Source organism: Eupeodes corollae, chromosome 2 (genome assembly GCF_945859685.1).
Source record: "Eupeodes corollae chromosome 2, idEupCoro1.1, whole genome shotgun sequence".
Classification (NCBI taxonomy): Eukaryota; Metazoa; Arthropoda; class Insecta; order Diptera; family Syrphidae; genus Eupeodes; species Eupeodes corollae.
The window spans coordinates 59,509,425-59,536,000 of NC_079148.1; the positions used below are offsets into that span (position 1 = coordinate 59,509,425).

General features: G+C 32.4%; 1 protein-coding gene across 1 annotated transcript in view; it reads left to right on the top strand.

Moving 5' to 3' along the window:
- The first annotated feature begins 2,460 nt into the window (after positions 1–2,460).
- Positions 2,461–26,576, top strand: part of LOC129944944 (uncharacterized) — a 112,066-nt gene continuing 87,950 nt past the window's right edge. Inside the window, exons 1-3 of the mRNA XM_056054604.1 lie at positions 2,461–3,192; positions 3,257–4,081; positions 21,066–21,455. Coding sequence (XP_055910579.1) covers positions 2,650–3,192; positions 3,257–4,081; positions 21,066–21,455 — 1,758 coding nt within the window. The 5' untranslated portion in view covers positions 2,461–2,649. The remainder of the gene's footprint in view (positions 3,193–3,256; positions 4,082–21,065; positions 21,456–26,576) is intronic.

Below are 26,576 nucleotides of genomic sequence, written 5' to 3' on the forward strand. Positions count from 1 at the left end.
GCTTGCCTTCCGTAACAAAATGTTGTGTTCCATGATAATGTCCACCTGCATGGAAGAGTTCAATGTAAGCAATTTTCTATCAACCTTGTAAACACCCAATTTTATCTGTCAAAAGTGACAGACAAAAACTGCAGCCAATAGCTGGCTTATTTTCTACCAATATATTGGCCTACTTCTGGCAATCGTTTGAACTCGTCTAAACATCTAATTGTTTTGTTTATTAAATTCCCATAGGAAGTTATTGTAATGGGTCCGATTTGTCAAATTGAAAATTTTGACATTTCTGGACGTCCCTAGAGTCGAAATAAAAGATTTTTAGAAAGATGTCTGTGCGTGCGTGTGTACGTACGTTCGTACGTCCGTACATTCGGACGTTTTTTTCGTCCTCCATAGCTCAAGAACCAGAAGAGATATCAACTTCAAATAAATTGTGTTATACAGATAATAAGGCAGAAAGATGCAGGAAGAGCTCTCAAGAAAATTGCGTAGATGGTTTTTTACCATAGCAGTTTGAAAAAAAGGTGAAAGTTTTGGTTAACCCTAAATATCTTACGAACGTGATACCAAACATGTATATTTAAAAAAAAAAAAATAAATATAACGGTTTTTTTATAAATCAATAAAACTGAAAAAAGAATTTGTCACCTCCAAAATGTTACGACTGAAATATGATTTCATCTCTAAAACAATTTTTTGCAACGAAAAATAATGTTTTTGACATCTGATAAAATTTTGAGAAAAATCTAATTGACAGTTTTTTTATAAAAATAAAAATCTAAAAAAAACATTACTGAAAGTTCGAAAAATTGAATATCGATTCAAATATCTTTTCAAAAACTTGAAATTTAGGCTTCAAGCTTATTTTATCTTATAAGAAATATTGTTTTCAACATTTTGAAAAAAAAAATTAACAAAAGTTGGTAAAAAATTATTTTCGACTCAAATATCTTTTGAAAACTTTGAGATAATAGCTTCTAACTAATTTTTTCTTATAAGAAATATTGTTTTCAGCATTAGGACAAATTTTGAAAAAAATCGAATTGACAGTTTTTTTTTTTACAAAAAAATGAAAACCTAAAAAAAATGTATAAAAGTTGGTAAAAATTGATTTTCGACTCAAATATCTCTTCAAAAATTTTAAATATTTTCTTCCAACTAGTTTTATCTTGTTTTCAACATTTGGTACAATTTTTTAAAAATTCGAATTCACAGTTTTTTACAAAAAATAAAACTCTAAAAAAAAAAACAATACTAAAACTTGGTAAAAATTTACTTTTGGCTCAAATATCTTTTCAAAAATTAAAAATATTGGCTTCAAACTTATTTTATTTCACAGAAAATATTGTTTTCAACATTCAGTAATTTGTATATAAAAATCAAACATTCCGTTTTTCATAAAAAATAAAATCTACAAAAAATAGTACGCAAATTTGGTAAAAATTGATACGAGTACATGTAGACAAACTTTTAAGCAAGACAAATCGACAGATGGGATGGGAAGTTATCCGTGTGGGTCGCATCAGAGCCTCTTTTTTTCAAAAACTTGGTCGATTGTCCATTATTTCAATTAAATTCATAAGTGGATGACAATTTAAGAGCCGGAAGCAACAACGATAGTTTTAAGGGTTTTGAAAAATACGAAAATAGAAAGAATTAAGAAGTCATCGATTGACAAAATAACGAAAAAAAATCACAGCAAAAAAAAGTTGAAGAGGATTGGACGCATGAACAAAGTTTATAAACTTTTATTGCCTTTTTATTGTATTTTAATTATTATTGCATTTTTAAAATGTGTTTGCACGACATGTTGTTTTAAAAATAAATGTTCATACTCTCTGTCATATATCAAGAAAATTGTCTTTTGCTGAGTATCCATTTATGTTTTGTTTCTTAAGTGTTCAAACCGTTTAAGCCAACAATTTATAATTAAAAATTATGAACGAACATTTTTCCATTGGTAGTGACAATTTTCACTTAATTGAATGCTATTTGAAGACTTTTGACAGTTTGACCAATATTGGAAGATCTTCCAGTTGTGTTTTCTTAGCTTTAGTCTTTCAAAACGACAACGAAATGATTTCGAAAACAGATATGTCATAATTGTAAGAAACCATGTTGTAACGAAAGAAAAAAACTTATTCGAAAACACATCCAGCCTAATTTTTCCACACAAATTTCTTAATTTTCGAAATTAATCCCTTTTAAAAAATAGGAAGATTTCTACTGGAATTTTTTTCAACTATTGAAATATCTTTCACAACGCGCAGGTACAACAAATTGGAATCTCACAACGTTTTGCAACATCCCTTAAACCCTGTGATGGCAACGTGTAAACTGAGAACAGTTTAATAATTCTCATTGGTTCTAGACCAAACTAAATTCATAACTATTGTGAACTACCAATATGGTGAACTAAAAATCGAATGCCTACTGTGAATAAATGTCACTTTGACGTTTCGTTGTTTTTCGAATGGCTTTTATTTTTTCCTGTAATTACGATTTCTGTATTCTTTTCTGTGTTTTCAGTTTTGTCTACCCTCTTCTTTCCAACAAGCATTGTTTATATTAAATAATTTCTTCAATTTTCTGAATTTATAAATAAAAAACAAAACTGTATACTTGGATAATAGTACAAATCAATAACCGAAAATGAGTCTAATAGATATAGAAATTCAATCGCAAGGCAATTTAACAAACTACGATAGTTATGAGAAAATGAATTGTCTCCTGGCCAAAGACGATTACATTGAGACGCGCTGCGGTGAAATATTTATTTCGCACTGCAAAATCCTTATATTCTCGTGCAGCGAATGCAAAGAGAACTTTTCCAGCTATGAAGACTTCTTCAATCATCTATGCGAACAACATGTATCCATCGATGATGAGCTAAAGTATGATCCAGAGGATGGGGATCATCTACTTGATGTAGAGTATTATGATGAAAATCTTATGGCGGGAACGGATACCTATCTGGAAGAAGAACAAGAACAAGATGTGAAACCCACACTGCCAAACAGCTCACCAAAAAAAACATTCACAAGGGATGTTCACTCACATGATACCCTCTCACAAGACGGATTATCGCAGGATAACGAAATTTCACAATACGATGATGAAGTTTCTCAGGACACTATCCAGCATTTCGAAGAAATTGATGAATACGATGCCAATACTCTAGTCGAATCAGTAGATGTAAGTTTAGTCAAACTCATGATAATGAGCGAATTCGCTTAACTGTCCATTGAAATATTTTTAGGATAACAAAGCTGTCACATTCCTTAACGATTTCTCCAAATTCCTTGAAAAAGATTATCGAGAAATTGATGACTGTGAGGTGCAAGAAAACGATTCCACAGAGCATACCACCAATCAACAGCGCCCAAACGTTGATCCATTTGATTTTGATTTCATGGTAGATGAGACCCGTTTTGAATGCTCCCGATGTAACAGGATATTTGATTCTCAACTTAAATTAAGAATTCACGCCAAAACACACACCAAGGATCGCCGATTCAAGTGCCACATATGTGGCTTCGCCTTCACTGAACAGTTCAATCTCCGATCGCACATTAAGCGCCACAGCGGTAAAAAGCCCTTTGCTTGTAATCAGTGCGAGAAGAAATTCATAACCAGAAACGAACTGAAAGCACACGTGCGAACCCACACGGGTGAACGGCCGTATATTTGTGAAGTTTGCGGCAATGGATTTGTAACATCAGGATCCCTTAATGAGCACAGAAAACGTCACAACAACTATCGACCTCATAAGTGCACGCTATGTGATAAGTCATTCTTCGACACGGGACTGCTCAGAGAGCATATGGTTGTTCATACTGGTGAGCGGAAACATTTCTGCGACAAATGCAATTCGTCGTTCACGCGACGGAAAGCTCTGTTACAGCATTTGAAATTACACTTGGCTGTCAAACAGTACAAATGTACGTATTGTGAGAAAGCGTTTGCCCAGAAGCCAGGGCTAGCTGCTCATTTGAAAACGCACAGGAAACTATTTGAAATGACGAGATCAGAGCTGGAAAACACACAAGCGCTGTATGTTGATGTTGATGTTCTTGAGATGAGTTAAACAAAAAAAAAGTCATTAGTAATAAAAGAGGAGATGTTTTTGCTCAAATATGGGAATTGTGTTGTTTTTGTTTTTAAATAGTTGGAATGATATTCTAATTAAAATTGTTATACATTATTTGGGAAGATATTAAATGGAACATTTTAATTCAATGCAAAATTTTAAAGCGATTGGTCCTTAGTACTTTAAATTATTTTTCCATGTAATTAATTCTTTATACTCGGTGTGAGTGCAAGAAATTTGTATTTCCGTTGGCGAATTGAGAACCGTTGATTCGACTTAAATGTCACATTTTTCGAAGATTGATCTCACTCCATTTCCGTTATCGAATGTTCGTTGATTTGAAAACGTCATTCGTGTTATTATTTGAAGAACGTTCATATTGTGTGAGAAAAAGTCGAAGCTTATATAAAAGAAATGTCGGAAAATAAAACAATATATTTCATTTCTTTTATAAAATAACATAAATCAATGCATTTTTATTCAGCTGCAAGAGAACTTATACAATTTAGTACGAAAAGTTAGTCGAACTGATGGAATCGAACCCGAATGAAGCGAGAGGTGTTGGAGAGTTTGTTTCTTCAAAGAAATATTGGGACCAATTTGCTACAACCCTCAACTCACTTGGGCCACCTACTCGCGATGGAAAAGAAAAAAAATTGAACGACGAAATAAAAATATAAATACTCCAAGGAAAATTGAACGTTATTCTCTTTATTACCAAGTTTCAAGAACTGACTTAAGATTACTGGAGTTCCATACAAAGGGATCATATGTTGATTCAAAATATCTTGAGTCAACATAACGAATACACATTTTATGGTCACATGCCCCAAACTTTTGAACCAAAAACCAAAAGCTACTCTCGGGGAAAAAACTTACTATCATTGCGTTTATAATGTACATAATATCCTTTTCTGCTAAGATACTGATGACGCAACTTAATCGGAGCAACGACTCCTATCTGGTTCCCGTCAACACATCCTATTTCTCCTGGTAACCTAGCCGTTAAAGAAAAAAGAAAAGTAATTTCGTGCGTTTTGTTTCTCATCGTATGACATGTTGAGACTGATCCAGGTTGGACATAATTTTTCTTCAATTGCCCACACAACTTCTTTTAAATCAAAATATTTTCCTACGCTGCACAGTGGTTCCAGTTGTATGGAGAGGCGTCATAGATTGATTGAATTTGAACCAGTGCACCGATTTCAATGAAACTTTCTACAACAATTCTTTAAAAGAGAGGAGATACTAGAAAGAAACTGAATAAAACAACAACAATTACTTGTGTGTGCTTAGAAAAATGCTAATCGGTTCAGTATAGTTCGATAGAACGAAAAAACCTGTAATTGGCTTACAACTTTCATGTGGGTGCGGTGGCGTAGTGCGTAGTGCACTAGCTCCTCACACGCTAGATCGCTTGTTCAAGCCCAGCTCGGGCAAAAGTTCTTCAAAAATTAAATTGAACAAAAAGCGATTAAGCACCACTAAAGGAGTCTGATGATCGGGTTGGCCCCCGTGAAATAGCTATAACTCCAGCCTATGAACTTGGTGGTAGCACACACAAGTTGTGGTTGTTTCATTCTTATATTCAATTCTTTATTCTATTCTTATAACAATTCTATAAAAAATCATCATGCAAAATATCCGCCCTCTAACAAGCCCACTTTTTCAAATCTTCAAATAATAAAAATTCGTGAAGGTAGGAAAATCACATTATTTTTTTATAAACGTGGGGGTATAACTCATCTGTTTAAATTACCTCAAATGAAAAAAATATGAATATATAACGGTAATATCTAAAAAAAAGTGATATACCATTTTGAAAACCTAAAGTCTGTCAGATAATGTTGATAGCCTGCGACGTTTTGACCTCTTCCCGCAGTCTTCGAACTTCTTTCTGAACAGCTTTCGTTTCATAGATGGTTGATCTGCACTTGCCTGAGTACATACCTCGGTTTCGCTTAACCAGTCGCTGTATTTTTCGTACAGTCTTGTTTTCGACCGAGTTACTTGCTTCCAATATATGTTAAACCGCTTGCACAGTAAAAAAAATACGATTTTGCAAGCGATCAGTTTGAATGTTTTTAGCTTCCGGTAAGGACAACGTCAAGGCCTCATACACCTTACGATTCCTCTCAGTCTCATTTTTAATATTTTTCAAAGAAAGCCACATATCCAAAACCCCCAGACGTTTAAAAGAACACTTCAGATAAGCACCTTTAAAAAAAATGTATGAAATATGCTGCAGTTAGAAGGAGAATGCAGACTCAATCGCAGCCGATCCCAGCTAGACGCACCTAGATGCTGCTGTTTTTGGAACTACATATAAATACGAATATTTTGGTATATGATTCATGCATGACTCTTCTTGACTTTGTTATTAAAAGTCGTGTTGAATTGGAGAAAAAAGGACAAAAAAACAAATTTTGGGCTTTCTTGTGGGAACTTGCTCTTGGTTATGAAGTGATCAAAATAATAAAACATACTTTATAAACATAGCACATACCTTCAGTTTGAATATCTATTACTAACAAATATAAAAAAAAAAACTATTCTTAACAATATAGGACTTTAAAACTTATTGCAAAAAGAGCACTTGCTATGACAATGATATTTGTCTGGTATGTCCCACTTCGGAAGCACAGAATGAAAAGTTCTGTTTGTGGATTTGATTTTTTTTGTGTAATCAGGTATGGCTATTTGTAAATACTAAATGGAAATATGAGCCAATAATAACTACAACCTACTACGGTCCTAAAATCTAGGGACAGAAGCTAATTTAGCATAACAGGGATTAAGGAGGTCCTTGCATTTTTAAATTGGCCTTCCAACTTGTTTAATACGAATACAAACGCTTCCATATTCAGTCGAAAGAATGATCTAAAACTTTAGGAATTAATTAGAATTAAAAGAACTTCCAGTAGCTACAAAATATTTGTTCTATTTACAGATGATTTGGGAGTTCCCAGAAAATAGACTTGTCTTGAATATTCTTACTTTTTTTCTGTATTTTCGTTTTCTCCAAAAAACAAATCTATGTAGCTTATCATTTTGGTTTATTTTGAATTTTTATTAAATATTAAAATTATCAATTAAAGAAAACAACAGCTTTAATTGTTATTGCTGTTATTTTATTTTTTTTGTGTATGGTAGCACCGAATTTCGAACTCGAATTGTAAAGTTCGTCAACCATGGTATGTCGAATGTGTTCGGTTGTTTATTAATTTTCTTTCAATTTTGGGCTTAGCAGTTTTAGTATAGTTTTAGCAGTTTGAGATCAATGACTACACCAAATTTAAATACTTTTAGACTAAATAACAAGGCAAATATAATTTAATATGCTTATAATAATAAAATAAAATATGTAGACATATAAGATTAATCCAAAAGGTGACAGAAATTTAAAAACGGGTATGTTAAAGTGGAGATTCCGATATTAAAAATAAAAACATACATTTCATCAGGTGTTTTCCAAAAAATTGAGAAAGGCTAGGACCCCAAAATTCTTAATTTGGAAATTAGATAGCGTACGTTTTACATTTATTTAGAAATGGTTATGCCTCCCGAACAAAAAATTGGAGAACCCGCGTTTTCAACACAACTCCACCTACCCTAGCACTTCCGGCGCGGTGACAAAAGCTACCTGTCAAATGACTGATTTCGAAATCATCACATACTATTTCTAGTGACGCCTTCAGAACTAAGATTTGCCTTCAACTGTTAGACTATATGCAATCGACAACGATTACATTTAAATATTACTTTTAGAACAGTGAAATTCTTCCAAAACTTTTTGTTACTTCTTTTTTGAAAAACTAAATGTAAATAAGTTATTTTGGGTTCACAAGTTTTTCGTGAAGTCGAAAAAATATTACTTTAGAAAAGTTAATATGTTCGAATGCCCGTGGCAGGATGGTTAGTGCGTTGGACGAACGAACGCGTGGAGATGGAGGAATACAATTACAGTAAGATGCGTTGGCCTCGTTTCACCAATGCCCTAGCGAGAGAACTTCGTTCGAGTGACATAGCCCCACCAAACAACAGAAACCTGACAAATACAGAAATTGACCAGCACTTACAACAGATGGACGAAACAATAAAACGAACGATGGAACGGACAATACCAACGTACAAAGAACGGGACCAAATGGACGCTTTCAGAAACGCGACTATTGACGCACTACGTAGGCACAAGAGTGGCTTACTGACAAGACTCAAAAACTTGTACAGACGACTTACAGACCCACACGACTTGGAGGTTAGGACACTAAAGTCGTCAATAAAAATTGTCAATCTGTTGATTAAGGAGAACTACAAGTTATCAATTAACAAGTACTGGGACACCAAGATTCGGTCAGTTAATTCCAGTGACCCTAGTATGTTCCTTAATCAAGAAAATATTCAGGAAAAAGAACGACAATGACCTTCCGAGTCTGAAACTCCAAAGAACCGAAGAGAACAGATACGTACTCAGGACAGCGCAAATAGATCCAGAAGAGGTCATCTTTGACGATGACTTTTACATAATTGAAGATCCGAAGGAAAAAGTGGAGGCAGTGGGAGCTGCTTTCCAGCAAGTGTACAAGGTGAATGTTAGCATTCGCCCCAACCACGACCTGGAAAACAGAGCCCTACTTAATCACTTTTACCTCCGTAATGATATCACACATTGGCGATCTGAGAACCGCGGTTTCATGCGGTTCAATGACGATTCCTTGGCAAATGCCATAATCGCCGAGCAAACGGGACCAAGTCCCTTGTTAGTGACGGAGGTTGAGCTGCAGGTCGATGGTATATCCAACGTTGTACTAAGACATTTACCGATGGAAGCAATTGACATTTGCTATGAATAATGCATATTATCCAGTGCATTGGAAGACCGCTGTGGTTCATCCTCTCCCGAAAAAGGGAAAGGACAACTCCAACCCGTCAAATCTTCGGTCGATAAGTCTTCTTCCGAGCATCAGCAAAGTTTTCGAAAAAATCATTTATAGGGCCCTGACTAAGTGGGCTGCGGACAATAAATTAATTCCGGATAAACAGTTCGGCTTCAAGGCGGGTCATGACACAATTCATGCTGCGTCTAAACTCGTTTCTGATATCCAATGGAATAAATCAAAACAACAATGCAAAGGTGAAATTCTGGTCTTTACCTAAAACTGAGCAGGCTTGGAATAAACAAGCCATTGTTGTATATACTTTATGATATGCTTAACGGTAGAAAGTTTGTTGTCAAAAATGGCAATGTAACTTCTACCACAACATTCTCAATTAAAAATGGTCTTCAACAGGGAGGGTGAAATCGCCGGTTCTCTTCAGCATTTACACCAGCGATCTGATAGGTAGTCTTACAAAGGCTATTGCGTACGCCGACGATCTAGTTGCGTACAGAACGGCCCGAAAGGTTGAGGTTGTTAGAATTTTCTTGCAGCGTGATTTCGACAAGATTCAGCGATATTGCGATGGAAACTGAAAATAAATGTTCTGTTCCGGACTCCGTTGGCTGGGGCCACGAGGGATACGTGTAAGAATTGGCGCAAGATGGTCATCGTTGATCTTCACGGGCAGTCATTAGCGAGCAAAAGTGTAGTGAAGTACCTCGGTATCTGGTTAGATCAGTATTTATATTTCGACAGACATATAAATGCTGCTCTGACCAGGGCCAGAGGAGCCTTCGCTCTGACGAAACGGCTGTTTTTTAGCAGTCGGCTTGACCCCAGAGCGAAGGTAATTTGCTACATGGCCCTCATACGGCCAATGATCGTTAATGGTTGTCCTGTGTGGTTCAACGTTGCCCCTTCCAAGATGGAAAAGTTTCGGGTGTTCGAGCGGCAGTGTTTACGACGCTGTACCGGCTTATGTCGAATAGCCGAATCTTCTTACGTGCATTACTATTCCAACGAGGTCCTTACAACGGGGCTCGAATCAACAGAATTGACAATTTCATGATATTCGTTCGAGGTTACAATGCAAGAGCTATGTCTTCGATATACAATTTAATTTTCGGGCGTTCTATCCGAACGACGAGTATTTTGAAAGTGCACGCTTGGGCGGCTTCATTCCACCAGAGGCATTCCTCTTTTTAGACAGATACGGTCTGATACAAGATAGATTGGCAGTTCCGCTAATCTACCACGTCAGACGACGCACCGTGAATAGGCGACTCCTGTACAATCGGGACGTCATGGCACAAGGTCAAGCAGAGCTCCTTCGGTTCAGTAGGGCTGTGCCCGAACGGGACCGAACTGATTAGCACTTGATAGTGGGTAGTTGGTATGGGGTTTTAAGCCTTGGCCGGCTTAAATACTTGTTTTATAGTTTTAAGTAGAATAGGCATGGTGGCACAAAAAAGAATACAAAAAAAAATTTAAAAAAAAAACAACATGGAATATAAAAAAATAAAATTTAAAAAACATACAAAAAAGACAATAAAATATAAAAAAAACAAAAAACGTTAGATTTGCTGCTGTGGTTTTTCTAGTTTTAAGTAGTTTATAGGTAGAATAGGTAGTTTAAGTTAGTTTTAAGTTTTATATTAGGGACCTTATTTTAAGTAGTTTTTTAAGTAAAAATTAAAAGGATATTGTTATTAGTTTTTTTAATTTTCTAATTAATACAAAAATAAATAAAAACGAATTGAAGTTAAAATAGATCTTAACCCATTAACACCCAAGGGTATAGAAAAATAGAAATTTTGTATTTTTGTGATATTTTCTGTTTATTGAGCTTAAATTTAAAATAATTGCAAAAAAAAAGTTTTCAAAAAATAGTGGTCAGCAGTTACGAGGGTGTACTTTTTTTAGTACAATGGTATCATACATACTATTTTAATTTTGATTAATATGAAAATAAAATAAAGCAATCTTTATGTATGCAAAGGGTCCCATTGCACATTTCACAACACCATTTCGATCGCTGATGGCACTGGCGACATCTTAACTGATTTGGTAACTTCTTTGCAAAATGGTATCCTGGGATTTCTGTTATGCTCCTTTTGACTGCGAGTCTCGGTTGTCCTTGATTCAAAGTGTGAAATCTGAGATAATGCAGCGTAACAGCTCTTGTAAACTCCAGTAAATCACCTTTGTAGTTGTTGGTCAATTTGTGAAGCTTCCACCACTTCTTCGCTCTTATTTCTATAGAATAAGTGTTGATTAACTGATCGTGAAGATCAACACCACCCATATTTTTATTATAGTTTTTGAAAACAAGCGGCTGAGGAATATTAATTTTTGTCTGTTGTTCTTTGTTCCATCTTTTAACATTCTCGCAAGGTTCGATTTTGTCGTAGTTAGTGGCTATAGTAACGATGCTGTTGTCTTTCCATTTAACGAAAGCAACTCATTGGTCTCGTCGAATTGGTGGTCAAAAGTACCCCTTTTTTGCTTTTGAAATTCTTTATTTTGAGGACATTTTTTGAGCCGATTTTCGCGAGCTGTTCCAGTTGCTCTAAATTTCTTTTGTTTTAAAATCTTCATAAGTTTATAGCTTGTAAAAAAATTGTCAAAATAAATTGCATGGTCAGTTGGACATTCAATATTTTTTAGTAAGTCAAGAACAACTCTTGACCCTAATGGCAATTTCTTTAGTGAAAACTTAACATTTTTTGCTCCGCAATAAGTATCAAATTGATACATATAACCATCCTTGCTACAAAGCATCCAATTTTTGAAGCCGAACCTTACAGGCTTTCCTCTTATGAATTGCTTTGAAGAATGACGACCGAAGTATTTGACCATGGATTCATCTATAAATAAATGCTCATGCATATATCCCCATTTTTGAAATTTTTTGCACATAAGCTGGCTTAGCGGACGAAGTTTTGCCATTTTGTCATTCAAGTCAAGGTTGCAAAGTTGTTGTTATCAGCAAAATGTATGTACCTTTTTATTTCTTGAAACCTGTTCCTTGACTTACTGTTGGATACAATAGGAACATGATTATCTGCCGACAGCTTCCAGTACATATATTCTCTAGCTTGAGAATGATAGCCCGAAAACAACAAGATACCAATGAAAGTTTTTAAGTCATCTTCATTGAATACAAAGCTGTGTTGATTTTTTTGGCCAGCATACAACATGGTTTGGCTCACAATGAGTTGTCTTACCTCGACATCAAACAATTTTTCAAAAACATCAATTTCGCTGAGCCCAATCAAATCTGAAGCACAGTTTTTTATTCTTTCCAAATAGTTTTCAGTTCTCTGAAATTCGTTTGGGGAAATTGTCTTTGTCCAAACAGGAGGGGCAATTAACTTTTTAAGCTCGGACAGCGGCAGGTCGTCATCGCTTTCGTATTCTTCTTCGAAAGTCAATCTATTCAAAACTCCGAAGATCTCAACCTCACCTGGAACATCTTGCGGTAATTCTATCGCTCTTATATTTCTTCATCTAAATCCTCTTCGTCCGTAACGTAGTCCACTGGTGGAGGAACTATGACGATATCAGCATTGACTATATCGTCATTGCTGTATAGTTCGTCCAGGGCAGATTCCAGATTTTTAAAGCGATGGGATGCTTTTGAAATTCATTTTAGAAACTAAAAAAAAAGTGCATGCATAAACCCGTTGTACTTTTTAAAGTACATCAAACTTTGACGAAACCTACCTCCTTATATATACAACGAAATATATTTGAAATTACAATTTTCTAAACGTTATCTTTATTTCTTTTGATTATTTGGAAGGAAATCGAAATATTTGGATTTTTACGAGTTTTATGAGCACTTATGTTTTTGCAACTAACAACACGAGTAGAAATATATTATGTCATGCACAAAAAGACAGTTTCAAATAAGCCTACTTCGTTTTTTGTAAGAAAAAACTATGTGGAAAAATTCAAATTTATTGAATAAAGAAGAATAAATGTCAAACGTTTCATTTTTCAGTATTGCCATAATTTTATGGCTCCATCAACTTAGTTCAATTGCGAGAGAATGGGTTAAGGCCGAAAGGCATTAGTAGTAAGTGTTATAGTTTAGCTTAGAGTGTCCGTATGGGACCATTAAGTTAGTTATAAGTTATGGATAATTAGGCTAGTTTTATGAATTTTTGTCTAGCTTTAAGATAGGTTTAAGAATGAATTAATAAAAATGAATTTAAAAAAAAGTGCGTTGGACTGTCATGCCAGAGGTCTTGGGTTCGATACATGCCTATGCCATCTTAAGTCCTTTCACGGGTACTGCCTCTTGCGAGGATTTGACAAATATATTTTGAAACAGTATCGATTTTTAAGGCGCAATACGGAGTTTTAATGTCGGTTTGTTTATCAATCTACTGCTCTGATAAAACACGTTACTAACACATTGTGCAAAATTCAAAACAATTTGTTTATAAATTAATGTCCCCACATACTTTTACTAAGGAATACACCAAACTTTATCATTGTTGATTTAAGAGATAATAAAGAGGCGGTTGATTTAAGAAGCACTTTTCATATCAAGAATTACTCTTGCATGATTTGAATATTTCTTGGTAGAGACAGTACCTGAGTAAACCCCATTGACATTAGTTGATCCAAGAAGTTTATTTTATTGAAATATTTCTACGAATTTCTTTAGGAAATCAGTTAAAAAGAATTTAGACATGATATTCAATGATGTAATGCAAATTTGTGCTGATTTAATTCGTACATCTTTAACAAAAGTGAAATACGTTTATCTCACTATCATAGCTTTAAAATAATTTTTCGCATTTTTTTCGGGGGATTGAAAACACTCCCTGGACTTCTTCAACCTACAGCTCTGAGTGGTGTATTCATGGTGATCGTATTTAAATTAAAAATACTGAAACTCAGAGTAAAGTAAATCATATATAAAAAGTACAGAGTCATAATAAATAAACAAAATGAAACAAAAATAATACTGGTTCTGTGGGAGTATCTGTTTCTGTCAATGCTCTGGAGGTTGGCCTGCATTTAAGTTTAATTAATGAAATTGTATGGATGTTGGTTTATTTTTGAAATGAATTCCTTCGGCTTTATTTGTAAACACGATACTCGTATGTACCATCAGAAATTGGAGGTCAAAAGTCAATTGCGTAGAAAATTAAGTTTTGTTATTTCTTGAATTAATAAAAAGTAATTGATGGAATTTCCCAGTAAAATTTTATATGATCTTATTGATGTTTCAGATCTATAACAGTTGTATATATTGTAAGATGATAGAATTAACGGTTTTCGATTTATGTATACATATGTATGTATGCACATTTTAAGAGGGTATCATGTAACCAAAGGAGTAGTAAATCTTATTCGAAAATAAATAGCCGTGTATCTACATAAATATTTACACTTTTTTAATCGTGGAAATAACGTTTTGTTTAAAATATTTAGAACTCTGTAAGAAATCAAACTGTTGTACATTACTTCTATTACTTATTTTTTGCTTTAGTGTCTAATTATCCGTTTTATATCCTTTTTTTAGGTACTTACTTGACCTTTTTGAACTCTGACGTGACGTAACGATGAGCTACATTTCATTATTACCCTTATTTACTTATTTGAACTTGTTTTACAAATGCTAAAGGATCACCTCCGTTCTCGTCGCATTAATCATCTTAAAACGTCTTTTTAAAGAAATTTAAATCATAGCACAGAAGCTTTAAAGATTGTTGTGAACCTGTTGTTTGATGAAATAAATTTTTTTTAGAGGCCCGATTACGACTAGTAAAATATTTTGTTGGTCAAATAAAAATTCACAAAAATAAAACGAGGGTACACTCGGTCGTAAACGTATTTTTCTTAATATGTCTTTAATAAATTGTGCTTCATTTTTATTTTGGAACGTTACTATCGTTTATTGATCGACGTCTACAAGGACCTTTTTACATACATATATGTTATTCCCAAAGAAAAGAAAAAATGATTACCACTTAGTGATGAAGGTTTTTTATTCAAAAACTTTAATTACTTTTCACGTATAATAATTTTTAAGAAATATCTAGAATCTAGATTATCAGTAATTTCATTACAGACAAAATTGTAAACAGCCCCATAACTAGTTTTTGCAAACGAATTTAAGAACTTTTTATTTCAAGAGCAGTTTTTTATAAAGTTTACTTATTGCTTAGCATACTTAAGTTTTGTTTCTAAAAAAAAACAGTTCTTTAAATATTACTTTAACAATCAAATTCCACAATTTAAAAGTTTTATCTCTCGATTTTAATCTAGTATCTTATCTAATAGATTTAAGTTTTTTTAGTATAATTTTAAGTTTTTGTTTGTTTTCATAGTAAAAATAAAATGTAAAAATAATTTGGCCATCGTCTATGAATAATTTATTTTCAAGTTCAATCCCTAGAACTTTAGTGTGACAGTTCTTCGCACCTGTCATTATATCTCTCTATATAAGTAATTTAAACAAAAGGCCTAACTAAGTCGCATTTACCTGATCGTATTTGTAAATTGTTGTATTTTAATTAATAATTAATTGTATGTAAAATATTCAAAAATCAGTAAAGCTGTTTGTTTAAAAACCTATTTTAATAAAAACAATCGTTTCCACAAAATAACTCTTCAATAAATATTTTTTAATAACATTTTGTTATGTAAAAAACTTAATTAAACTTAAAAATTCTTTCAGGGCTATAAAACAACTGTTGAACAAACCTTGACTTCTGATCTAATAAATTTCGATATTTATTGTCCCAGCTAAACGTTTTAAAATAAATTCCAAATGGTTTAATTATTCTGGAAAATCCTTTGATGGTATGTATGTAGTATCTTATCTTACCGAATTTAAATCTCGTTCTATCTTTATGTCTTAAATTTAAGTCTCTTTGTAAATAAATTGATTCCAAATAAATTTTGTTTAACAGATAATATTTATATTTGCAAAAAATTTTCGACTAAAACAAAAATTTTGGTCTAGGTACACTTGAGTGGTTTGTGAAGTGGTTTATCTTAATCAATCAAATGAAGTTTTTTGAGCTCAAAAAAAGATCGATTTCATTTTAGAAATTTCAGTATCCAGAAAATAAGGCAGATGCAACACAAACCCTACAAACGCGAAATCTCAAAGTACGAGATTTTGCATTATGTTATTTAGGAACTTTTGGTTTTTGGGATTACTGTTTTCGGGATTCTTTCCCAAACTCAGAAAAAACCTTTATCTCATTCAAATTAGGCAAATAATAACTAAAACTTTGTTTTTTTTTTTTAATATTTGTTGGTGATCCTGGAAATTGTTGAATGTTTCGAAATCAATCAAAGTTTCAAGGATTATTATTGAAGTTGCTGAACAAATTGGTAATACAAAAGGGGACTGGATTATGTTCCCAAATGAGGTGTATGAAAAATATACCAAAAAATAATTCATTTAAAAAAAGCAAATGATATTAACAGCTATTGAATATTATTTTTATTTTTGTCAATAATGACATTAGATATTTGGTTTCATTGCACCCGAAGACTTCTGATTAAAAATAATAAGTATTAAGTTATAAAATGCAAGGTTATATTTAATGTTCTCTAAACTTTTTCGTTTAAGTAAAACTTCGTCGGTTTGTCACGTAGTGTAACCTCCACTTATAAAATCACTTTGAAATTTGATATTTCTTGAGATTGAGATAGTGAGATGAGCCCTTTTGTATATTAAATTGAGATTTGTCTATTGCGTTCTCATAGTTTGAATGTTTTGTTTAAAAAAACTTGTATTGAATCCAGAATAATTTAATACTACGACCAATGACGAGAGTTGAAACTTTCTTTTTTATTACAAAAATATAAATTCTACACGAAGTACTATCAAAACTATCAATCATCTTCTAATTAAATTTTTTTCGGAATTATTATCATTGGTCGAATTCACAAAAAAGTGGCTACGTAGTCAAGGGATTCTGATTGGCTTAATCTAACTACAAAAGTACTTGAAATTTTCCCGCCGACGTAATGTACAAATTTCAGCTACAAAGTTAGTGCACACTGGTTTTGACGTTTCACAATCAGCTGCTCGGTAAGGACACAAGAATTCAAAATGAAATTAATCATTCGGTATTTAAATACAAACATGAATCAATCATATTATATCTTCTATTTGGTTTTATTGAACAAAACTATTTATTTATTTAAAGTTCTTAAAACACAAATGTTTCTTATGTTATATACATATTTGTATTTGTCATTAATATGACAGTTTCGGATTGACTATAGTTGAATTTTGACTACGTAGCCACTAGCTTTGTGAATGCGCCCATTTTTACATATCTCGACGTTTTATGATACCTAGAATTTATACAAATTTGGGGATTATCCTCCTTTGGGAGAATACTTCTAACAAATCTCAACATGTAGCACACTTAAGTAATAATTAAAATTTGGTTTCAGGTGAAAAATATTGATAATATAAAAAACTTCACGCTAACTTAATTACAGACATTAAGGAATATTTTTCTTGAAAGTAACGACCACCTTCATAAACTATGCATACTAACCATCTCCCTACATATTTTCAATGCTGTTTAGAGAAGGTGATTACGGCAGCCATTGAAGGAAATCCACATTATGCCCCTTTATCCATTTTTTAAGTGAATTGACGTGCTATCATTTTAGCACACCAAGTTTATGGATGCAAAAATGTTAGAAAGTTTAAGAAGATTTCAAATTTTTAATGTCATAACCTCAAGCTAACTGTTCCATAATAACTTTCTGCTGGTCATATATATGTACATGATAAAGCTTTAAAAACCTTTTTATTTTCTTAAATCGAAATAAAGCTATTTTTCGTCTAAAAAAAAAAGGTTTACTTTCTTCTTTTATCTCATTGAAGTCAAGTAGCAATTGTTTTTTCATTCGTTTAAGAGGACTTGAAAGTTTAATATCTTTTATAACTGTGGAAAGACTTGCGTTTGCGACTGCTTTTTGTTTTATTTTAGCCGCAGAATAAGAAGAACCTGATGCACCAGCTCATCTTAAAGCTACTGTTGTTGTGGTTTTTTAACCACTTGATTGCTTTTTATAGTTAAAGTTAGAATTAAAGCCATTAAAACTTCGGTACATTTTTTCAGCTACTACATTCCGGTTTGGTATGTCTCTAAGCAAATCAATTTTCGCTTTTGAAACAATGCCATCTTTCTTAAAATTTTAGATCCGGGATTGAATTTCAGTTAAAACAACTAATTCCCTAATTTAGTGCGATAATAGCGCCAAGATAACGGTAACCGTAATAACGGTTTTTGGTAGAGGAACTAATACAAGTATTTTTTGCTATGGAAGGGGGTCTATGGGGAACTATCTACTCTCGTTAAGGCGATATTTGAAAGTTTATAAAATTACCTTAAAATCTTAACAAAAAATATTTAAAAAGAACGGCAAGACTTACACTTTGAAATTATACATTTTCAAAAGCCAGAACTCAATAAAATATAAAAACCTTTATAATAAATTTTAAATGAAGTTGTTTCAGTCAATAGTTTTTGAAATTATTGAAAAAAATTGAAATAATTTAAAAAAAAAACTAAAAACATCACTTTGAGTATTATTTTTAAGATGGTTATGGATATTGATACAAAAATGAATTGAAAACTTCTTATTTTTATGTTTTTGAGATAATTAAGAAAAGTTTTTTTAATTTTAAAATAAACTTTGCATTTATTAAAATATGGATTCACCCCAAAGCTTATAGTACGCTCAAGCAGGGGAGTTGGTTTTAACAGTTAGGGGCCGGTTATAGCTATCAGTAAAATCCATCAGTAAAATTTTTGAATATGTTATAGATTTATTTTTAGAAAAAGATTGATGCAATTAGATGAATCCTATATTCAAGTATTTTTTACAAAAGGAAACAATGCATTTAAAGTTTTATTTAATTTATAAATCCATTTTAATTTTTTCAATGATGAAATGTCATTTTGCTGAACAGCTGACTGCCTTAAGCCAAACAAAATTCCATTTCGTTTTACTGTTCTTGTTCTAATTTTTACTGTTCCGATCAAATCATTAAAAATTTTACTGATGAAAGCAACAGTAAAAAATTGTCTAAGGCGCGCAGCCTCAAAGTGACATTTAATTTAATGACGTAAATTAAGTGATTGCTATAAAAGCTGATCATTAAAACATTTCAGATTCCTCCTGTTTCAAATTTTACTGATAGCTATAATCGGTCCCTTAATGCGGTTTTTTACTGTTTCTTTTTTTTTGAACTCACAAAGTTCCTCTAACAATATTTCCTTCTTTGAGTAAAGATTTTCGCTTCATCTTTAAGTTTTATGGCATTTACTTAAAGGAACAATTTTAATGATAACTTCATCTTTTTGAGTCAAGTAAAGAAATCAATTTAGCGTAACCTATAAGGGGGCAGATCTGCATATTTGAGCTTAAATAAAAAATAAATGAATTTATTTTGCCCCATGGAATACAAAAAAAGGGGACATTTGTGTTTTGACAGATCTGAATCAAAAACAAATTGATTTATTTTACTCATGGAAAATCCCATAAGTAAGTCTGAAGTCAATAGTCACCTCAATTTTGAATGTGTTAAAGGTAAGCGAGTATCGTCAGTGAGTACATCGTCCATACAAGTGTTACTGTCAAGATCGTTAAGTTCGTCATTAATAGCCAAGAGCCGAGGTTTTTTTTTTGGCGATCCTTTAGTTGCAGACCCACACTTTCTTTTTCCTCCATCAAACTTTTTTTATATCGAACATAAATTCCATTATTTGAAATCCCAAGTCGTCCTTACATTTTTCTTCAAGCCTGTCATTTCTGTAAAAGAAACGTGCAATGTACTAATGGACGTGGAGTGTTGTTGGTGTTGTTTTTCAAGGTTGTGAGTTGCACCCAAAACCCCTTTTTATAAACCAAAAACAACTGATTTCACCCTTATGTGCGTTGATACAATTAAAGTTTTTTTTCCTTTCTGTCTGTTTGAAGGCCTGTTGGAAGAACTGAAAAGAAATCTGACTGCTAAATTCAAGAAAGAGCCATATCTAGTATAAAGAGGAAAAAACCACACTTCGTGAATTTTTAAACATGAGATTTGAAAACTAAAGCACTTTTTCCAATTAAAAACCGTTTATAATTTTTTTAAAATAATTTCTGTATAAATTCTTTGTCACTTCTTTATTGTCCCAAAAAATAATTTTGTTCTACCAGCGCAATTAAAAAAAGCACTCATAAAAGCCCCCAAAATAATAATTATAATTGTCTGTTCCAGAAATAAACATTCCATGCATGCTTATGTACATATGTACATAAAAATCAACAATTCTTTACTGGCGTCTACACACAATGACGACTTAAATATCTTCTCTCACCATTTAACAATGTATATGACAATATACCTACCCCTTAATCAAAACACACCTAGTCTAGTCGAGCAGTGACAAAGTCTTCGAATATCGAATGTGTCCGCGTACGCGTCCGTATCCACCACCAACGACCAACGACCAACGACCAAGACCACGTCCGTTCCGTATTCTATTGTAAACATTCAAACCACCAACTCAATTAGACACCCGATCAATATCAGCTGTTCCGTTCTGCCTCCACTTGCCACTTGTTATTTACACACCTGTTTTGCAAAATAGATAAATGAGTTTTCTTTCTTGCTAACAACGCTAAAGCTAACACTAACGCTAACGGCTAAGGAAGTCCTTGTTGAACTAGGTCCCCTCTGTTTTATAACCCTTTGGATTTTCAGCTGGCGGTTATTGACAGCCAGTGGCGGCAGCGATGGATATTTTTGTTTTGTATCTCGTGCGGTTTGCTTTATCTTAACAAAAAAAAAACGTTACCCCCGCCTACATTCCGGATCCAACAACTATTATGACTGCACAGAATACCACCCCGACCATTCTCGTATGTCGAATGTCGCTCGCTCGTATCGTCGTATCGTATTCGTATGTGCTTGAGAAAATTTGAAAACGAATTTGCCTGAAACTGAAATATTGGGGATTTAGTTGTTGAGCAGCCTTTAAGGAAGCTACACGCCATCGCAACGCTAAAGCGGGGCACTCGCTTGACAAAAAAGTAAATAAATAAATTATATCTTTAAAACACGACGACGACGACGCACGGTAGCAATTATTATGGAAGAGTTCCTCGGCGACACCTTCGAAGATTATAACCTTCTATACGAAATGGCGACTTTTGAACACTTCGTCAACCATGATCCCCAGCCGCGAAAGTTCAGTGAAATACTTAAGTGTGATATAAATAAATTCATGTTCATTTGTTCGCAATGTGAAAGTGAGTTTGAAAATTCGGAAGACTATTACATACACCAGATTTTGGACCATCAAGGTCAAACATCGGATAACACCGACAACGAACTCGATAGCTGGTGCGAAAGAGAGCTATTTGACGAATTTGTAGAACAATCAAATCAAGAGTGTCCAACACAACTCAAGGATTTCTATGAAAGCGTCAACAAGGTATATTTAACACTGCTCAAAATATGTATAGGCATCTTTTTTAAAAAACAACAAGATAAAAATAAACCTGGAAAGCAAAGCACAAAATAAATAAATAAAGTCCCAGACGTAAACAGATATTTAGTTGACCCGCACATGGTCAAGCGTGTAGTTTTAAATCATAATGTGATATAGCTATTAATTGACATCACAAAGAAATGACAAACCTATTTGGTTGTCTTTCATTTATTATTATGTGCTCACGTCACCGTTATTCATTCATTCATTCATGTTTAATCGATTCGACAACGGCCGGTCGTTTTTATCGTTACGATTCCATTTTTAATTTTTGAATTTATTTTTTTTCAATATTGACTTTATAGGTTGTAAAATTGTGTGCTTACATATGATAAATGCATAAGATGAAAGAAAAATGCATTTTTCAGTTTTAGAAAGTTTGCTTTGCATTTTTGTGTAATTGACATTTAGAAAAATATTAGAGAAAAAAATAGTCTGAATAAATTTTCAAAAATAACTAGACCAAATTTAGAAATCACTCATTGCGTTACAGTTTTGTACACAAAGCTAAAACTAAAAATTTATCGTGGTAAATTTAAATCACAACTTCTGCTTTATCTTAATTTTTGTATAATAGTTGTTTGAAGCAGAACAGAAGACTCAAATCTATGGCATTGAATTATTATAAGTTAAATGTTATCAAATTTTAGGAAATATCACTCGAACACAAATTTTTAAAATCTAGCTTAAAATTATTACAATAAGAATCCGAATTTCAATTTGAACAAATGTAAAAAGCACAAGAATTGATCTTCGTTACACGAACAACTCTCTATCTTAAATATGTACACATGTACACTATATCAAAAGATTGTTCGTACAGGTAATTCTTCAAAATAATAGCTAAGGTATTTAAAGAAATGCAGATTTTCAACCATTCTTTTTTTTAAATTTAGGTATTGTTTATTATATGAGAATTAAAAACAAAATAAAAAAAGAGGCTGGGATGCGACCCACACTGATAACTTCCCTTCCCGTCTGTCGATTTGTCTTGCTTAAAAGTTTGTCTATATGTTGTACTAGTATCAATTTTACCAAATTTGCGTACTATTTTTTATAGATTTTATTTTTTATGAAAAACGGACTGTTGGATTTTTGTATAAAAATCACTGAATATCGAAAACAATATTTTCTGTAAAATAAAATAAGTTTGAAGCCAATATTTTTAATTTTTGAAAAGCTATTTGAGTCGAAAGTAAATTTTTACCAAGTTTTAGTATTGTCAATTCGATTTTCTTCAAAATTCTATCGAATGTTGAAAACAATATTTTCTATAAGATAAAATTAGTTTGAAGCCAATATTTTATAGTTTTGAAAAGATATTTGAGTCGAAAATCAATTTTTACCAACTTTTGTTAATTTTTTTTTAGGTATTTAATTTTTTGTACAAAAACTATCAATTCGATTTTTTTCAAAATGTTACTGAATGTTAACAACAATATTTTTTGAAAGATAAAAGTAGTTAAATGCCAATATCTACAATTTTTGAAAAGATATTTGAGTCGAAAATCAATTTTTACGAACTTTTATTAATTTTTTTTAAGGTTTTTATTTTTTGTAAAAAAAACTGTCAATTCGATTTTTCTCAACATCTTTCAGAATGCTTAAAACAATATTTCTTATAAGATAAAATAAGTTTGAAGTCTAACTTTCAAGTTTTTGAAAAGATATTTGAATCCATATTCAATTTTTACCAACTTTTGTTAATTTTTGTTCGGTTTTTAATTTTTTATAAAAAAAACTGTCAATTCGATTCAAAATTTTACTGAATGTTGACAACAATATTTTTTGAAAGATAAAAGTAAATTAAAGCCAATATCTCAAAGTTTTGAAAAGATATTTGAGTCGAAAATCAATTTTTACCAACTTTTATTAATTTTTTTTTTTAGGTTTTTATTTTTTGTAAAAAAAATTGTCAATTCGATTTTCTTCAAAATTTTACTGAATGTTGAAAACAATATTTCTTATAAGATAAAATAAGTTTGAAGCCTAAATTTTAAGTTTTTGAAAAGATATTTGAAACGATATTCAATTTTTACGAACTTTGAGTAATGTTTTTTTTAGATTTTTATTTTTTATAAAAAAAACTGTCCATTCGATTTTTCTCAAAATTTTATCCGATTTCAAAAACATTATTCTCCGTTGCTCAAAATTGTTTTGGAGATGAAATCATATGTTAGTCGTTAAATTTAGGAGGTGACAAATTTTTTTTTTCAGTTTTTTTGATTTAGAAAAAAAACCGTCAGATAGATTTTTTTCAAAAAATATATTTCTTTGATATCACGTTACAGTTTATTATATAAAATTAAATTCAAGTCTGTAGCGTTTTTGGTTCGTAAGATATTTCGGGTTAACCAAAATGTTCACCTTTTTTTTAAACTGCTATGGTAAAAAAACCACCCACGCAATTTTCTTGAGAGCCCTTTCTGCCTTATTATCTGTATAACAAAATTTATTTGAAGTCGATATCTCTTCTGGTTCTTGAGCTTTGGACGACGAAAAAAACGTCGCGAACGTACGGACGTACGGACGTACGTACACACGCACGCACAGATATCTTTCTAAAAATCTTTTATTTCGACTCTAGGGACCTTGCAACGTCGAGAAATGTCAAAATTTTCAATTTGACAAATCGGACCCATTACAATTACTTCCTATGGGAAGTTAATAAATTAGTACAAACTTCATGAAGAAAAAAAATGCAACAACTTAGGCAAAGGAGGAAATCAAAGGTCAAAAAATTGCACGTACAGTGATAAAAAACGTAATTATGTATATATATATGTAACTTTTAGTAGCGAGTGTGATAACCTTTCGCTTTTATAACACTCTGAAGGCGGTTCTTCGTAAAGAGAACTAGTTTTAAAGTCACTTCTGGCGAAATTTCGGCTTTCGGCTTTTAGCTGGTTTTTATTACTTATTTTTGATTCTCGGACCTTTCTTCCTAAATAATCCCAAAGATGCTTAATGGGGTCAAGGTCTGGGGATTGGGGAGGATGAGGCAATTGCGATTTAATATTATAGAGAAGCCACTCCTTTGCTATCCTTGATGAATGTTTAGAATCGTTGTCTTGCACAAGTAAAAAGTCGTCGTTAAGGCCAATTTTTAAAGCGCTGTCTTTCAAATTTTCTTTTAAAATTTTAAAATATTTTTCCATCCATTGTTGTTTCTATAAAAACTAAATTTCCCACACCATTGGACCCCATAGCTCTCCAGACCATAACATTTCCGCTTCCATGTTTCACCGTTGATTGTAAATTCTTCACATCTAATGCTGGGTTTGGTTTCCTCCACACAAATCTGCCACCGTCCGACCCAAAGACATCAAACTTGCTATCATCAAGGAATAACACATTCTTCCAAAAACCATCTGGTTTCGAAACGTATGCATAGTTCAAGCGTTTTAAAACGTTTGCTTTTGAAATGTAGGTTTTTTTTTGTACCGTGCGCCCATTATATCCCTTTGAATGCAGAAAGTTCCGAACAGTTTGAGGGTTAAGCGATATTCCATCATTTACTTGAATGTCAGCAGCTATTTTAGGAGCACTTAACTTGGGATCAGCCTTTACCATTCTTTCAATTTTTTGTTCCATATGAGCGTCTAGAATTTTTGTTCGACCTCTTCCTGGGGCCACTTCAAAGCTTTTATTTTTCAAATTAATTTTTAATACATATTGAGCTGTAGACCGTAGTTTACCAATAGTTAACGATATCTCAGCATAACCTTTTCCGTCGTTTCTTAGTTTAAAAATTAGTTTCCTTACTTCAAGATGTACTTTTTTATGAGAATCCTTCATTTTCAAAATCAACTTCGCAAAATTAAAAAAAAAAAAACAATTGAAAAGATCAATACACTACGGCATACTGAGCCTTGATCCCTCAATATCATTAGCTTGAACATTTTTATGCAGTTTTGTAGCATTTAATATTATACCTACATTATAATTTTATCAAATAAAAGTGTAGGGTTTATCCTTAAGATTTTTATTATATACCTTATATTTTCAACAATTTATATTTTTGGAAATTTGACACAAATTAATGGGTTTTTTGATATTATGTTTAAAAAAAAGTCTCCGTATTTTTTGAAAAAAATACTAGAGGTGGTTACCAAAGTGGTTACATTAAAAAAAAGTTAGATTCCACCTTCTCCTTTTTCCTAAATTTAAAAAAATTGTGATTTTCAAAAACTTGTTTTTAATGTATTGTTATAGTAAATATTTTATCTCGAATCAACTAAATGAAAGCTGCTGTACGGAGACTTTTTGGACTATGCGTATATTCATAGCTACTTACCCACTGTCTTCCGATGTAAATAGATTGGAAAACAGAGAAATATTTCAAAAATGTTTCGCGAATCATGGTTAGACCAAGAAGAAACATTTAAGTTACTTTTCATAAATGTTTCACTGCTTCTGAAATGTTTTTTTTTTATTTTTCTTAAATGTTTTTTGATTTGGAGGAACCTTGAAAGTGGCCCAAATAAACTCACCTATTCAAGGCATTGCATTTTACAAGAAGTTTGGAGACAAAGTTAAAGATTTGCATGAATTATATAAATAAACCGTCATCAAACTCATTGTTAAAGTTTCAAAAAGCAACGTTTTCCACTTATCCCTGTAGAAATTCTATTGAGTACAGGATGTTCGCAGTTGACTGAGACAAAATAAAGTCCCTCTGACTTTTTCGCGCTCAACAGATGTTTTCCACTCTTGCTCACAAGACTTGCGTTGTCGGCTTAAAAATAAACTTTCACACTTTTCATGGTGGCTTTGTTGATGGAAATTAAGTTTTCTTTAAGGTCTGGAACAAGAAGTGTATTAAAGAGCGAACAGAAAAGAGTTTTGCCATTAACTTTACTGACTATATCAACAGTACCAATACCCATGATCTTTATTTGTTTATCATTTGCAAGTTTAACATACCCAACGTGACGTTTTGATAAAGATGAAAAAAATGTTTCGCTGTGGCACATATGATAAGTAGCTCCACTATCCAAGCACCAACGAGAACTTTTTTTGTATTTGAGACTGTCTGATACCTCGAGTGCTCTTGTGGGAGAA